At 40.7% G+C, this 17,911-nt stretch overlaps 1 protein-coding gene across 1 annotated transcript; it reads right to left on the bottom strand.

Annotated features, from left to right (window-relative positions):
• Window positions 1-1,335: 1,335 nt before the first annotated feature.
• LOC142960395 (transgelin-like) lies at window positions 1,336-6,075 on the bottom strand. Its single transcript, XM_076102211.1, has 5 exons — window positions 5,918-6,075; window positions 2,513-2,699; window positions 2,257-2,428; window positions 1,984-2,086; window positions 1,336-1,865 (listed from the first exon to the last, which is right to left on the bottom strand). The coding sequence occupies exons 2-5, from the start codon at window positions 2,690-2,692 to the stop codon at window positions 1,715-1,717; spliced, it is 606 nt and encodes a 201-aa protein (XP_075958326.1). The 5' UTR covers window positions 2,693-2,699; window positions 5,918-6,075; the 3' UTR covers window positions 1,336-1,714.
• Window positions 6,076-17,911: the final 11,836 nt, after the last annotated feature.

The following is a 17,911-nucleotide window of genomic DNA, read 5'->3' as shown; positions in this document are numbered from 1 at the left end:
CCTATTCTCCGTCTGACCCCAGCCACATTAATCTCCTGCGTTGGACTCCACCTGGACATTTCGGTTTTAAAAAGTACCACTTCTTCCAGTTTCTTTATAATCACTCTCTCTCATCAAACCTATTATTTTTCTGTCTTCTCCTTCCTGCTTTTCTTTTCCATCTCCGACCTTTTTCCTGAGACAGTTCATGCTGAACAGCTTAGTCGGTACCCAAGGAAAAACAAAGTATAAACAAAACCTTGGCAGGAGATAGAGACAGTCCTCTGAATCCCGTTTGTTTCCCTCGTTCCATCCAACCAGGCAAAGCTCGGCCAGGAAAAATCCAGGCTTCACCCCCACCCGTCATCACTCCCACCCATCATGTTCTCTCTCCTCCCACATTTGGGAGATTGTCTTTTTTCCCCCCATCTGCTTATCTCTACGTGGAGTACAGCTGGTTTAAAGCAAACACGGCTAGGTGTAATGTTACCTGCAGACTGCGACATGTTTATCGTGGGTTGCTATGTACGCTAGTTCTCTTTTACTGTTTGCCTGGTGCCACCAGGCTATAAAGAATCACACAGCATCGTGATTTAGAGTGATCAATAGTGTTATCAGTACAGGTGGACAAAGCCTGCTACTTTCATAATCTCTATCATTAATCTATTCATCACACAAGAGGCTTCTATAACGGTAAATCAAACTATTTCAAAATCATTCTCATAGATGACGCATTAAACGCTCAAAAGAAGGTCCGACATATTGATTACAAATCTAGCTGCAGATTGTGTTACAGAGCAGGTAAAAAACAAACACGACCGTATTCTATGTTTTTCTTAAAACATTTTTAAACCAGGCAATTCACCTTCTAAAATGACTTATAGTAGACATCGTCAGTGGATATGTTTTGTTGTAGCCTATTAACTTTAAATTTTGTGCTTAACATAATTGTAAACCAAAGCACTTCTTAACTTCCAGGCTGCTACTTCTCACAAATGAGACTTGAACCTTGCTTGAGATCAGATTATTCATCAATTTTAACAACTACATCAGTTTTCTCTTTATCGTTAATTCCTGTTCATTTTGCATCATATCTGTGTTGCAGTTGTGTGCGGGGGAACTTCTCAAAAATTCTCCTTGGGGGTGCATTCAAGCACTGAATGCAAGCCTGATGTCCCAGAATTGATACGCCAGAGCAGCAACACCGGCTGACAGTGTCAAAATAAATAATGGATTTCGCTGTTTCACCCATTAAAAATGATCAAATGTCAGTTACCGGAGTGTCCTTGAATGCACCAATAGGCAGAGTTTTGCAAAGATGAAGCTGTTGAAATAAAGAATAAAACAGACTAAATGTCAAATGCAAGATGATTTTATAATGAACTGAAACCTCTGGATGTTTGGAAGGTAACAAAAAAAAAATCTAAAATCTTAGGTTTGCAGTTAGGCACATTTGATTTTTAGGAAGTGGGTTAACACATGTAAAACAACTGAAATGATCCTTTAATTAAGAACAAACTATCGTTTACAATTTACTATGTCAAATGCTCTGTCAACTTTACACTGTTTAAGGTATCTATTGGTGTAGGCCTACTCAACATGACGTATGTGCACATGTTCTCATTGGTCCCCATTTTGGTCCAGTTTAGCCTTGAAAACAGTCAGGTTACACTTCTCATGGTCCTAGTTGGCCTTTCAGAGGGCAGGAGAAGGAGAGTTTAAACTCTGTGTGGATTCATGGTTTGTTGATGATCTGCCTGGGTCGCCCGTAGCCCGTCATTCCAGCTTGAGATGCTCCTCTGTTTGTGCCCATTTGCAGGCCAATGACATTTTTGCCTTCGGTCAGCTGTTCCTCTGAGAAATCTCTCCTGTTCTCTTGGGCTTTCCTGCACACATACGGGCACACATCTTCTCAGTCCACAATCTCATCCCTCAGCACTGGAATGAAACCTTTGCATTACCAAATCCCCACAGAGAGACTAGTTCAAAACTCCTCAAACTCACCTGTGGAACCAGTTGGGGTCTCCTTTGTAACAACCGTTGTTCTTTGTGACAGCCAAATTACCCAGAGCCATCAGGGTCCTCTGGACAGCGGCCAGGTCCTTGCCTGGAGGACATGAAACAATCTCAGATGACCAGAGCACACACACACCAAATACAGGCAGGGGGCAGTGACCTGTGCTCCTCGCCACCGAATACAGGTAATTTCCACACTTTCATTACTGTAAATCTGCAAAACACTTAATTTTGCTGAAATAATATCCGTTCTTGTCTTACCTTCAAAGAGATCTACAGTCTGAAATATGTCAGTTTTGGTGACTCCATAGTTTTCTGCTGCTTTGAGGAACAGGGATATTTGTTCCATCTGCTTAAACACCATGCTGGAGCTCTTAAAGTTCTTTATTGGCGGGTTGGTAGCATACAGGCTGTTGATGAGCTCACTCAGCACCTAGACAAACCAAGCAGATCCCTCTAAATATACTGTACATAGTTGAAACTACAATGCTGTATTTACACTTGTGCAAACACTCACAACTCCATTCTTGAGCCAGTTTTGGAATCCGATCTTGGCTGGCTCAGGCCGGCCCACTCCAGCGCCACACTGAGCGACGATCCACTCCACCAACCTTTCCTCCAGTTCTGGGTCGTATTTCTTATCAATCTTACTCTGTACCTCCCGGGACAGACCAAAGGAAGGACCGACGTTTGCCATGCTGAACCTATTGGAAGAGAAAGATAGCTTAGCAAACTTCAGTCCTTGGCAGCGTATTGTGTTCTTTTTAATATCGATGTTTAATTGATGACAGAACGTTTACATTCAAATCCCTGCCCTGCTCACACCCATACTCCTGGCCTGCAGTCAGAACAAATAGCATTAGAGTCACTCTCTTCCTGATGCCTGCGTGAATGTTTCTATTGTGTGTTAGAACTGTTTTTTGAGAACCTATTGATCTCAAACATTCAGAATAAGGATGTTTATTGGCTGGTCCCCACTTGTTCAAGACGCCGTTTTATTGTTCAGACTTTTGTTAGTTAAGGTTAGAATTAGGTTTGAGACAAATTGAGTTATAATGGTGGAAATCAGGCATCTGATGCTTAAAAGTAATAGTTTGAGATTTTGGGAAAGACAATTCCTTTGTGTGTTAAATATAAAGCGACAGCCAGGCACTGGTTGGATTAGCTTAGCATAAAGACTGAAAAGAGGTGGAAACGGCTTGAGATCTTCTCATCCACCAGAAACCGAACTAGCCCATTTGCCAAAATGTAAACAACCACAGACTGAAGCCTTTTATTTATATTATCCAAACCTTTATTTAACAAAGACATGTTGTTCCTTGGAAGCTGAAAATGCTGTAGTGTAATGCTAATGTCTTAAAGAATTACAACCCTGCTATAAGTAATTACGTTTGGCCCATCTCACTTATTAATGCAGTACGAGCTTCCTGTTGGCTTCAGTAGAACCTCCCCGCTCCCTGCATCCTGTTTGCTTATTCGGCTGTTACTTCCTTCCTTCCTCCCCCGACATGTCCTGTACTGCTCAACATAGCAACAACCTTTAAGCAACAACAAAAATCCTCCATCGAGCCTGTTAAAACATGAGTATGAGACGTTACCCATTAACCGCCAAACCACAACTCTTGCTTTTACAGATCTGAATAATTGAGTTGCGCAATAGAGCCATTTTTTTAAACTAGAAAAGCAGATAGCATATGGAGATGTTTATAGCCGATAGGAAAACCCTCTGCTCTTACTTTTCTTCACTTCCTGCCTCAAGCATGCATAAAATTTCCGGTATGTGTATATTCTGCAAATATATGGAAACTGCATTTGTGTTGCCTTTTAACAAGGCTGGAGACATACCATGGTGTATTGTCTGCAAGAATCTGGGTTGTGTTTTTGAAACTGGTTCAATACAAGGCCAGAAAGACACACCTATTACATATCTTGTGACACAGAGGCTTCTCAGTCTTACACAATATGTGCCACAGCCCATTAGTGTGTCAAGCAGCTCCAAACTGGAGCCCTTGCTGCCATAGATCACGCTCGCGGCTCTGTTCATTGTCCGAGGTTGCAGCGGTTACATGGGCACGTGGGGGAGAAGCAACTTCCTGTCAGCTAAGTGACTCCTAAACCAGTTTGTCACAACAGCAAGGGTGAAGTTAAGATGTAAACATCCCAAACGCATGAACAACCTCTTTCTCAAACACAGAGGTTCAATCCGTTTTGTTCTGACGCGCCCAGAGAACATCCAGCAGCTGCAGACATCAGGACTCATCTCTGCATGCAATGAACAGTGAGGGATGATGAACTCAGATTAAATATAACCTGCACTCTGAACCTACACAAACTGCTGATTGGACGTCACAAGATTAGGTCAACGCCATTCAAACAGAGGGTTTGTGCAGGTGTTTGAATGTGTGTTTTGGAAGATTATGTAGACCTGTACACTTTAGAAATCAACTAGTAGTCGGCCTAGTAGTTACTGAGAACATCTTGTAACCATAGTCACAGCTACAACATCACAAACACCATGATGTCAATGAACAGCGACATGTGCTGCAAAGGTGTCTAAATATGGAAAACAAGTGTCATAAACTGGTTTAAGCATCGTCTCATGCATGCTGTGGCAAAGAGGTAACGGTTAATTTCAGTACCTCATTAAAACTCATCTAACTGAACGTGTTGCAACAAGATTATTCTGCTTTTGTGAAGTAAACCTTTGCTCTGCGTACTCCAGTGCTCAGCATGGCGGGATTCTGTAGTGCGACTGTTGATATTGTAAGCTACTCATTGCGATACAAGTTCGCTCGACAACAACTATATTTACAAGTCTTCCAGTTTATCACTTTTATTTTTCCAGTATTATGCAAACCTGAATTTAAAAAAAAAAAAAAAAAAAAAAAACACTGATGTGACCGACATTATTGAGTGAGCTTTTCCATTAATCCTCTGCTTTACCTTTACACAGTTTTTAATACCTTGACTGCTACTCTGAGCCCTCTGTTTCAGCCCACTGATCCTCTCCTGTGTGTCATCTGAGGGTTAGTTGTCTTATTCAAATGCAACTCCAGTTGTTACTCCTACATTCGCCTCTCACCCCCCCACTCAAACTTCTGTATCCTAGTAACTTCCAGTAATTTATTACAGGATGTGTCACAACTTTTATTGTAATCGCAACAGGGCCGCATAAAACAATAGCATTGCTAGTTACTGAGTCAGATTTAACACCATCTCAACTCAGTGATGTGGAACTCATTCGGCTCAGGAAAAGACTAAAGGTCATTCTGAAACCTTTGTTATGTGAACACAATGGATTAACTAGGTCACATGATTATTTCTACACAGTCCCAGCTGCTGACGCAGACTGTTCATTCAGCATTTCTATCTTATCACTGAAGATAGTGAGAACAGCCCAACCACCACCTGAAGTCACTCTTTAAGTTCCCTCACAGTCGAAAGCGCTCGCCTGCACATAAAACTTTACCATGATCCATAAACATGACAACATATGTGGCAAACACATGCAGACTTTTACTGCCATATCCTGAACTGGTGTTCAGAGCATATATTACACTAGAAAATGACATATTTCTAAGACAGTACTGGCTACATGTTGAAGGCGGAACCGCTGAAGCCATGCGGTGTATGATAAGAGTAGTGAGCGCAAAGGTAGAACAGAAACAGGATTGCATAAAACAATAATTTACAGTGTTTAGCCGTTTACTGTGTATGATCAAACAGGAGCGAAGAGAAGGAGACAGAGTGCGAGGGTGGGGTGTATGATATTACACTTTTTTCTCATGTTTCCTGCACAGAGTTAGCCACAAGCTTAAAGCAACAAAGAAATCTTTTGACCGCCAGCGAGAAAGCAAAAAAACTGAGATTGATGAATGAGGCAGAGAGAAAACAAAAAGAAGAAGAAAAGGCGTTTACTTACTTTGTGTAGTAGCTTTCAGGTGAATACAGGTGGGTTAGGGCTTGTGTTGCTGCTCTTCTTCTTCCTTACAACACAGTGCAGAGTGTACCCTACAAGACAAATGCAGTAAACACCCTCGTATGAAATATATGACTTCAACAGAAAGAGAGAAAGAGAGAGAGGGAGCGAGCGAGAGATGCCTTCCTGTCCTCTTATTTCGCTCTATGGCCCGCCCCTTTGCTCATTCTCTTTTTCCCCAGTAAAATTGTAATTCCTTATTTAGGAGAAGGACAGGAAGGAAAAAGAGAGCATGTGACTGGATAGTTTGGTGTGGTCACTGAAAAGAATTCTCCAAATTTCTCCCTCCACCACTAAAGAACGAGACAGGATCGGGAGGGAGGGAAGAAAAACAAATCGTGGCAAACAGTGCAGTTTGAGGGAGCACAGGAAGGGAGTTACAGTAATTAGAGAGCAGGGAAGCACATATGGGAGAATATTTGTTGCCTTAATTCTAACTGGTGAAGTTTGTGTCTGAAAGTGAAACAGGCTGCTGTGGAATGTGAATCTCTTCCTCTGTTGAGTTTCATGTCAAGACGCATCAATGAGGAAGGAGAGAAACGGGTTGTGACACATTTAACGGCGTACTAAAGGACGGACCCAAATACAGGGAGACACGGAGTAACAGAGGGTTGAATATAGGTGGTTTTAATAGTAAAGAAAATGTTTCAACACAAAATTCACAGAACAGAGGAGTCAAAAAATGGGTGACAAAATTGTCCAAGAAAATAAAACTTCAAAACAGGGAATACAGTAGGGGAGAGCAGAGATGAATCAGGGAACATACCAGGGATGATCAGCAGAACCACAACAGACCAGGATACACCACAGAAAATGAGACAAGGGACACACAGGGTTTAAATACACTGGGAGGGTGCAGGTGATTAGACACAATCAAGGGCGGGGCAGACAATCATTGAGGCGGGAAACAGACAAGGGCAGGAAGTGAAGTGAACACAGGACACAAGAGGCAGGAAAAGTCAAAATAAAATGGAAGAAACAACTAAACACAACCCAAAACCGTGACAGGTTATATAACACATCACAGCATTTCATCCTGATATAGTTGAAAATGTGAATTCAGACATCTGGAACTGACTCTTGTCCTTCAGCTCAGAGGCTGCAGTTGTGCATCCATGCGGTTTCCAAGACAGCAAGGAGAGACACTCCCTCCGAGGGCTTTGAGATATAACGATGACGTCAGACGTGATAACACTGTGAGGAGTTGGCAACGTGTGAAGTCATCAACCGAGCCCAACGGTCACGAATATGTGGGTGTTAGGAACGTTGTCAGCTATGTTTTGTGTCATTTCAACTATACAGGACTAACGGTAACATTCAACCACCAGGACATCTAGGGTTAATGGTTATCACAACCTGAAAGTGGTTTCGTTGCAGTAGAATGTTTCCTCTTTCCTGCACACAAACTGCAACCCCGTGTAAGTTGAAGAGCAGTCAGCTGACCTTTTTTCATTCAATATTTGAGTTTAAAATCATTATTATAAATAAATGATATACTGCTTAATCAATCAAGTCAACTTCAAAAGAACAGAAATTGAAGAAGAACAGGACAACACTGAAGTGAAATACACCTCGCCTTATTTTCTGTGTGGTGGTTTTATTTTAATGGGGCGTGTGGAATTTGTGTCACAATGAAAAACAATTAATTCAGTTATTAAAGACAAAACGCTGAATAGCTATCCTTCTAACATATGTGTTTAATCTAACTGTGACACAGTGAATTTATACATAAAAAGTAAATACATATAATAATTTGTATTGTATTTCATACATTATTTTGGTTGATTTGTTTTAATCTAGGCATTTTAAATCTTCCGTATTTCAGACTTTGCCCTTTTTTGCTTTCATCTGGGTTTTCACCTATTATCACTTCCTTATCCATTAATTTAATATAGTATTACAATACTCAGATAGGGCCCATTGTGCATCATAAAAACTTTACTTTTGATACTTTAAACACATTTTTGTAATAATACTGTTGTACTTTACATTCTTAATACTTGACTTCCACTTTTAATAGAGTAGTGTTACACTTCTATTTGAGTAAAGGATCTGAGTACTTCTTGCACTAGTGGTAACCACCTGAATATACAGTGAACTGGTTGACACGGCGGGATGGGGAGTCGGAGGGGTGTTTCTTGGCGGACTGTTCATGTTCAACCAGATGACAGATAGCTGTGTGTGTGGGGAAAATTATCCAGCAAATGTGTTAATGCTGAAAATACACACAGATGAGAAATTCAACATGTGGTTGAGCTCTGGGCGAGGGGGGAAACACTCACTTTTTTCCAATCTGAAGTGGTAACAGTTTGTCATTGTTCTCACTGAAGCCGTATACCTGTCCTGAACATGGTGGCTTGATGCTATACCTATAACATCAGTCAGACATTGTCTCCTGTCTTTATTTTGCATCTCTAAATTGCTGCCTTTGCAGGAACTACGCTTTCTTTCAATTCCAGATGCAGACCAGCCTTCCTGTGAGTCTCTACAGGCTGTTTCTGCTCTACAGCAACATCTGGTGGCTCAGGGTGACAGAGAGCAGACATCCTCTCACTGCTAACCTCTTCCTCTGTGGTGTTGATTTAACTCCAAGCGTGCAAACAGCTAAAAGTAGCATTATATTCCACACTGCTACTTTTAAATGTGATTATGTTCAACGAGAGGACAATTTTAGATGTCATGCTCATTGTCCTCTAGAATCAATCTCGTCCTGAGAACAGATTTTACAGATTTAGGTACACACTTCAGCGTGTTAATGCCCATGCTGAGAGCTGCTAATTGAAAAAGGGCTGCATGGCGGATGCAACACTGGGACGTCATCGGGGTGTAAAATAGTGTGCTGTTACACAAAGAAACTAAACAGATGGAGAAGAATAGCTGAGCACCAAGGGCGACTGTCAGAGAAAAGTGGTGCAGGTTTCTGTTGTTTTCAGTCTGAATAGTTAAAGTAAAAACCTATTTTGGGTCTAAAACCCAAAACAATTTTTGATGCTCCATAAAGTGGTTTCTGACTTTTAGAGAGTTATAAATACTCAAAGTAGAGTGTGCTGTCTTTGGTCAAAAAGTAAGATTTCAGCATCTGTCTGTGTGACAGCACAGTGAATGTACAGACTTTAGAGCCCTTTGGTCCAGACTGAAATATCGTAACAACTTTTGGTAGACACATTAACGTTCCCCACAGGATGACTTGTAGTAACCTTTCATTTGGTGTCATCCCAAGAACATTTTTTTAAATTTGTCCAATACTTTGGTAAATACCTGCTCAACTGTACTTTTCCCAGGCCTATTAGCATAGTGAGTATACCTGCTAGCTATCAGCATGTTAGCATTGTCATTGGGAGAATGCATAGACTGTAGGGAGAATGTTAGCATTTAGCTCACAGAGCTGCTAGCATAGCTTGTTTTTCCAAGTAAAGAAAAATGACAAAATGTGATTTGTACAACAAAGGGAACTTGGTTTGTCCTTCAGTTTAAATCATGCGGCTAATATTATTAAGTAAAACATGCACATGTTTTACTTTGTAGTTGAAGCTTTACCGACTTTATGACTATCAAGAGGGTAAATTCATTAAATCTTAATTTTTGGTATCAAGCCAAGGATGCTGCTTATGCTTTTAACCTTTGTTAATGTATTGGCTCATTTTATTAGGCATGGGACTGAAGTCCTGATTATGCTTGCATATTTCTGTAAAAGCTCCTGTGGCCAACTGCCAACTTTTTTTTCAGAACATTTCATGCATAGAACATTTCATATTTAACAACCTGCAGTCTTGTCTTGTGGGACGGAAAAGCAAACCATCAGGACAAATGATAAAGAAAGGATCTTACTCTTTATGTTAAGAAAGAGACAATGTTTTGAACCAGTGTACAGGATAAGCTCTTTATAGACATTTCATGCACACAGCCACAGATCATCAGTAGCAGTGAGCTGTCGGAGAAGGGAAGATGAGAGATGAATAAAGAAGCCTAGATTAAGACCACAGGAGGTCCTGCAGTGCCTGATCCTTTAGAAAAAATACCAGTTAGACACAACAGGGAACATCTGTTTAAACTCCTCATTTATTCACAACCTTCTTTCCAATCACAGTCTGTGAATCTATGCCGGAAGGCCATAGAATTATGGCCCGAGCACCGGCAATGTCTATTGAAACTGTTGCGTTTCTTCTTCTTCTTCTTTTGCCAAATTAATTGACCTTTAAGGGGCTTTATCATGCTCAAAAACCTACCAATTTTGGCATGCATTCAGGACTGGGGAAAAAAGAGTTGATTTTAATTTTGAAAGGCCACGCCCCTCTCCCCGTATGTTGACTTGAAATTCAACACACATGTCCAGTTCTATCTGGTCGATAAGACCTTCAATAAACAATTAATTGTTCAGTGTATGAAATAGTAAAAAAAAACAACGCTCGTCGTTATTCCCTGAAGCCCAAGATCCCATTTTCCAAATTATTCAACAGTTTTTTTATCAGTCAGATATTGAGTTTACTATCACAGAAAGTCTGCTGTTAAAACACTCAAGTATTCCGGTGAAAACTAATTGATAAACTGAATTGTCCTCTGGTTCTGGTTACGGTCAATAAAGAGCACACAGGAAACACAGCAGACTTATTGAATGAACAACCAAAGGGACAGAAGTCTGGTGACTAAATGTCTCCAAGCATGCAGGAAATAAACAGCAGCATTCACTTACATTGACAGCTAGCACCCTCGACATGCACAAGGGTGCCAGGGCCCAGTCAATGCTGCTTGCAGCTTTAATTACTTACTGTCTTTTGCTCAGTACTGCAGAAGTTTTAACCTGGTGAAACTCCGAACAGCATGACTTCAGATGTAGTGAAGACACACTCTAGACATGCTGATAATCTGGTTACACAGATAAAATTGTTTTAATATGTTTTTCTCACACGAGGGCTGTAGTGTGCAGTTTGGTCCTCTTGGGGGCGCTGTGTTTCAGCGTGAACCTCACCACTAAACACAATGTTCACTCTGCTGTCACTCAGCCTCTCAACTGTGACCCTTGAATATCCATATTAATCTTCTGCTGTGCACCTCCCCCCTCTAATAATGCTATGAGAAGGGAACCAGCTGTGCAGAAAAAAAAGGGTCTACAGTGCAATTCACATGTTCAAGGTGGAGATGGTGTTGTGTGATTACTTTCAACAGTAATCAGGTAATTACTTGTTTACATCATGGCTCAAATCAGATGATTGTCCCCTTTACCCTCAAGAAATGGGACTGCATAAAATGTCACATGTTGAAGACACACCTGCAGTGGGGACATCTGCATGCTCTGATTGACTTAATTGCACACAGCTAATGGATGCCAACTGAATGCTATCTGGTGCAATTACAAAATAAGAATTCCAGTTCATTTATTTGGCCTCGGTTTATTGATCCAGGAGGCCAAGGTGCATGGGCGGGGGATGGGTGCAGCGGGAGGAATTTCGAGCCAAGGGTCCTTGGGCAACCCTTTGTATCTTGATGTATGGACAGATCATGCTGCACAGGAGCTAGGAGGTCACCCGATTGTTTAGATGCATAATGTGGGGCATACAGTTTATGCATTTCTGTCGATTGCATCCAGCTCGACATCAGTCTGCTTCTAATCCAGTATTCTACTGGAAAGAAATAACAATATGTGTCCTCTTTGTGTGAAGGAGTGTTTAAAAAATGTCTCTGGGTTGCTATTCAGTAGAAGTCTCACTCTCTGTGCTTCAGAAAACGGATGCAGCAGGAGCTGTGTGTTGTTAATCCATGCTATCTCTGGCCATATGAGGAGCTGGTCTAATAACAGAAGGTGTTAAACCTGCTTGTGGCTTTTTCCTCTAAATCACAACCTCAGAAGATTTGTATCTGAGACGGATTCCCACTTCTCCTCGGCTCAGGTCTTTATACTGATATAATGAGACCAGGATTACTCACAAGCAATACTCCCAGAGCTGTTTAACTGCCGGTACTGACAAAAACAATTTCAGCATTACAGCAAAATTGTATTCGTCTATCAAGGTTTCTGTTACAGTAGTTTGACAGTAGAATTCAGAGCCATGCAGGATTACAAAAATTAAAATCAGCATCAAATGACCCACGACTTCCCATATCATCAACATGGCCAAGAAAGGATGTGATGCGGGCTCAGGTGCTCCCAGGATAGGTGTTTGTGAGCCGGATCTTTTAATATATGTGGGGAACGGCCGTATGTGTGCAAACATGCATATTCACACATCATTCTTCAGCTGTGGAGGGACATTTTAGCTCTTAAGCGGCACAAGATATTCTATTACCATTACACACTTTGTAAAAAAATGTTTTTGGTGCCCTGGCTTTTTGTTGATAATTGAAATCGAAAGTTGAAAGTTTATCGAAAGTTGAAAGTGCAATATCAGTAGTTGTTGAAAAGATTATTGCTGGATTTATTTTGTCACCACTTAACCTGTTGTGAAATGATTTTGTAATTATGCACCATTTCCTCTAAAATCGAATCTGAAATTACACAAATTGTCTCATGAATGTGATTTGAAGTGAGCTCATGAATGAGATTTTGAAGGGCTTTAATTTTGAAATGCTACTTCAGAATGTCCTGGTTCTCTCTGAGTGACACCTTGAGGTGGTCTGCTATTAACCTGGAGTGATCTTAGATAGACCAAATTAGGAACATCAGTCATACAGACCTCCGTTTGTCATCCATGTCATGAAACTAAATTACCAGAACATCCGCATTAGAGCCAGATTTGTGCTGAGTGTATTGTCAGGGGTATTTCAGAGATATACCATCAATCTGTCCCCCACACAACAAGTTCCCAAAAATGAATTAATCCAGTAAGATGGCGTAATAGTCTTGACTTGATCTGGAAGGCTTTGAATAATACCATCAGACAAAACTTGCATATTGTCTGCTCCACATATGTCATATTTCCAGGATTACTGGGGAGAGAGATCAGCAGAGTTATAAAAGGAGATAATGAAAGCTGGTGAGCTGTTGGGAGAAGATGTCCCTGTTTTTTTGTCAGTGGTCTCTTTGAAAAAGGCGGATAAAAAGCCTTTGTGTTGACAGAAAAGGGAGGAATTGGGGTCAAAGACAGTTGATGAGGGAGAAGGGGGTGAATAAGGGTTTTCCTGCAGTACTTCAGCTTCAGCAGCTTCGACAGATATAAACAGGGAAGACATTCACGTGAGACCTAGGTGGAAAAGCCGGAGCAGGCCTACATGAAAGAGGACAGAGAAGGTCAGAGGAAGGCAGGAGGGCAGAGTAAAATGTGGAGGTGGAGGAAGCAGTGGAAAGAGCGAGGAATGAGTCAGGTGGATGAGGAGAGGACCAGATGGAGACAGAGAGAGAGAGGAAGGGCAGAGAGACTGTGCCAAGCAGGGCTATCACGCAAGGAGACCAAGTCACTTGCGGAGAGCAGAATGGAGACTGACACAAATTGATGGGCCGAGACATTAGGAGGCTAGAAGTGGAGCAGGCTCCAGAGAGGAATAAGCCAACTCCAATTTCATCTTTATGAATGAATGAAGAGGCAAAGAGGGGAAATATAAGGAACAGGGGAGAGGAATAATGAAATGATTTTTCGCTTATTGCTGTCTTATCAGGGGGATAGTAATGAATCATTTGTGGAGAGTAGGTCACAGAGCGGATGAAAATTTGATGAGGAGGCAGAGGTGAATGCCTGTGAATGGATTGTCGATGCCAATCAATCTGCTGACACAGACTCATCCTTACAGAGAAAATATATTTATTTTTCTTGGATTTATTTAAGGTCAAGGTCAGAAAAAAAGGATTTACATTGAACGCCTTACACCAGTCAGTAACATTCAGGAAGCCAGTCACTTCCTGGTTTGAGTATAGCAACCTGGATGTTTTTTTGCAGATCTAATGGATAGGTATATATTAAGTGGTATAGCTCATAACTATTCCTTTGGTTTTACTGATGTTTTAGTGTTTCATGCTTTGAGAAAAGCAAAAGTGTTATGGGGTGTAAATTCACTGCATACCCACACATAAATACATTTAAAATGTCACTTTAAATGCCACTTTAAACAATGGTTATCTTACAGTTTATGACTGGGTCAAATAATCCTCCTAATCCACTGTTGTGGAAATGATTTGGGCTGAAGCCAGCATATGGCTCCTATGTTTGGCCCAGCTTGCCCCTCCATCTTGTTACATTTTGTTAATTTCTTCTTTTTGTCATTAACAGTCAGCACGTCAGCCCTACTATAAAACTGTATAACTCCGCTAACCATGTGATTACACGGTGCAGTTAACTGTCTATTTTTATGCTTTAGTTCCACCAGGCTATTACTGACTACCAGTACAATACGCCGTCAGTGTATCATGTCTTCTCATTAAGCTGAAGGCGGAGAGAGCCAGGAGCTATTAAAGTTTCTTCTTTAATTACGTTGGGCTGTACGACTGCGTCTGATGGAAGAACAATTTATGTGTTATTGAAAAAAACTTCTCTCGATGATCAATGTTGAATGTAGAATTATTATACACAGAATAATATACACATTTGAATATGGAAAACTAGACTCTAAAGATTGTTGCTCTACGCTAACTCCTGTGGAAAACATCAGTGCGGTAGTCAAGAACACCTAAGCAAAGATCAAGTCGTGACCAAGACCAGAGTGTATTGACCACTGTCCTCCATCTGAAGATGCACCTGAAAGGGGATTTTTCATTAAAACATGTAATATTGGGGGTATAATTATAGGGTTTTGTAGTTTCTGCTCTATACTTTGCACCAAATTATTTTGAAAGACATGTAACTGGAGGTATTTTGAGCAGGGAATTACTGTACTTACCTATTATTTTACTTGTGCTGCAGCTGCAAGATAAAGCACAGAACAGCAGGCGTCTAACTTTCTCCATGAAAGAGTCTCAGGCTGCAGCGGAGCGAGAGATGGTGCATTGCTGTTTCTGTAGTCTCTGTGGTGCTTAACATCATTACTGTGCCCCTGTCACCACAGCAACCGGCCTGGCTACATCCTCAGAAATGCTTTTGTTTAGGCATTTATTGACTATGTGTGTGTGAGTGTGTGTTGTTGTTGTTGTTGAGGACGTGTTGATGTGAATGTATATATTTATTAACACAGTCCTCCATCATCATCACCCTTGTCCCTCTTCCTCTGGTCCCACTGTGCTTTCAGTGTTCCCCAGGACACGGCCACATGACGCCTGGAGGTTTAATAACGCTAAAAGGTCCACCGCCCCCACTCTTCTCTCCTCTCTTCCTCGGTATCCTCGCTCATTACTGAAATTATCAGCTCCGTTTTAATAGCTTACCTGCCTATGAGTCACGCTGATCCTGAGAAACAACAGTGTGAGTATTAAACACATTTTACTGTAAAAAAAACCAATACATATACAATTTCACTGCAAAAACATAGGAGTTATTAGTGAAAATTAGCAATTACACATTGGAAAGTTCTTGCATTATAAATATACTTTAGTCAGGAGTTTTATATATCGAGGAAATACAGGTTGAATCTATAATGTATCACCAGAAACTCAGAGACTGCACAAATGTATCATTTCTCAGCCTTGAATAATAAATGTTAAAGTAGGTTTTGAATCGGTGCAGTTGAGAGCACTGCATTATATACTCTGTGTTGTGTATGCATTATGTACAGCTCGAAAAGCTACTGTATGTTTTATGTCACAGTAATACCACACTACCATCCACACCAGCAATGGTGGAAGGTACAGATGTACATCTACTCAAGTCTCTCTTTATACTGCGCCACCTGACTTCCTGAGCTGATGGGTTTACATTGGAGTTGCTTGAAATCCTGCTGCGTCTCATACAGACGCTAAAGGGTGCCTTGTGTGTCAGTAGATGCACCCAAAGCGTCGTTTTTTGATGACCTGGGAAATATACCGAAGAGTATTTTAAAGTACTTAGTAATAAGAGTATTGTAAAAAATGTATTTGCGTCGGAACTCAAATCATAATCCTCTTCCGAAGGATTGAGACCGGGTTGGTATTTAAGTACATTTTAAGGTACTTGAGTATTGCCATTTTCTACTACTTGCAGTAATACTTCTATTCCATAACATCTTGGTGTGAAATATTGTACTTTTACTTCAGATTTTATAAACATATGATGAACTTCTAAAACAGACTTTTTTTCTGCATGATAATTTAAGTACATTTTGCTGATAAAACTTCTGTACAAATACTTAAATAGCATTTTGAACTTTTAGTATTTTCACACTGTGGTATTAGTGTAGTAGGAGTAGTGTTAAGATGCCTTTAGTATGTGTAAACAATCACAACATCCTGATAAAAGTAAAATGGCAGCCTCTCACAGTAATCACCACCCATTTGTTAAACACAGCACAGCCAAAATCTCTGTTTGCATAATAATTTATTCACATATTTTTTTCACATACTTTATATTATTATTGCTGCAGTTCTGGAGCCTTTCAGGTATTCACTTTCAATATTCCCGCAAATGGGATTCTATGTTCATATCTCTTTATAGTTTTCATCTTCATGCATGCTGAGTATTACATTTCACAGGAGCAGGATGCAAATAAATAAAACAGTCTCTTTTTTAAGTTACATGTCATAATCTATCCATTCTATTAATGCTTCGGTCACATGCCTTTTTCAAAGTCCATGGGGGGAGCGGGGGGGCTTTTCGGAACATATAGTCTCCATTAGAGGACGAAGGCTTAACAAAGGGCACATTAATAATATATATTGTTAAAGCTGGCAATCTATGATTAATCTTCATTACCACCCAAACCCATGTTCCTCATCCCAGTGAAGGCCGACTACATCGCATCGGGAAAAAGGCTAAGTGTAATTCTTACATTTTATCTATGTACACATACTTTGAAATATGGCACCAGATCAGCTTGTGAAAAAAAGCTTGAGGTTACACGTTAAAATATTTGTGACTACAATACTTTCTCCTGTTCAACTGAAAAAACTCTTTATATAACTCCATTCATCCCCTCAGACAGCGATCACACTTAATGAGCCAAACTGGAAACACTGGCACACTTTTCTTGACTGTTCTCAGTTGGTTCTGGGAGTAAACAGTGTGCCTTGCAGGCATTGAGAGCATTGTGGTGCGTGACACAGTGTTGAAAAGTTAATCTAACTCATCTTCAATGCACCATGTGTCTCGCTTAGAACAAAAGCTCCCAGGCAATGTCAGTCTGCCGTATGATTGGCACCTAAGAATATGAACAAGAGTGGCGTATTTTAAGAAAAAAGCCTGGTACACCGACAACAAATACTGTGTTCCAGTTCCTGCTGAAAGCTTTAGTGCTGTTGTTTTTTGTGTTTCACTCCGTGGGAATTTCTTACAACATGATTAAAAAGGTGCTTGTTTGTCCATCGAGTGACTTTACTCGAAGATCATGGACAGTGACAAATAACATCATCTTTCTCTCAGAAACTCAGATTAGCTTAGCATTGAATTTTCTGACTTAAGTCAGACATTCATTGGCTTTTTTTCCCCCACTCACATGCGTATGCATGCACACGCTTAAGCTTTTTGCATATGCACACATAATTGGAAAATCAGGGGATTATTTCTGACCTACAGCAAAGGCAAATAATGAAGAACTTCAAATGACTCAACCTCAGACTATCTTTACAGTATTTTAATATTATTAGTAATTGCTCATTTTTGTCTGTTGGGTTCTTTGAAGGCACCTAGTGTCACCTAGGCATCATGTAAGTTTTTTGTGTAACCTTTGTTACAGCAAGCCAGTAGCCTTGTTAGGAGGGTGGTCCTGCCCTCATGAAGTGTCAAAGACTCTACTTGGTGAATTGATGCTTTGTCACCACTACACAGAGTCCGTCTGTGCTCCTGAATAATAATGCAGTGATGATTTTTGTGCCCTAATGATCAGAGGTCCTGGGCCTAGGAAAAGCTCTTCTCCAAAATTTAAGAGGTCCTCGAGCCCCCAGGCAGAGGA

Source organism: Anarhichas minor, unplaced genomic scaffold (genome assembly GCF_050575085.1).
Source record: "Anarhichas minor isolate MPS153535 unplaced genomic scaffold, ASM5057508v1 ptg000027l, whole genome shotgun sequence".
NCBI lineage: Eukaryota > Metazoa > Chordata > Actinopteri > Perciformes > Anarhichadidae > Anarhichas > Anarhichas minor.
Note: the sequence above shows the minus strand (reverse complement) of the source record. Positions and strands in the feature narration are given on the sequence as shown.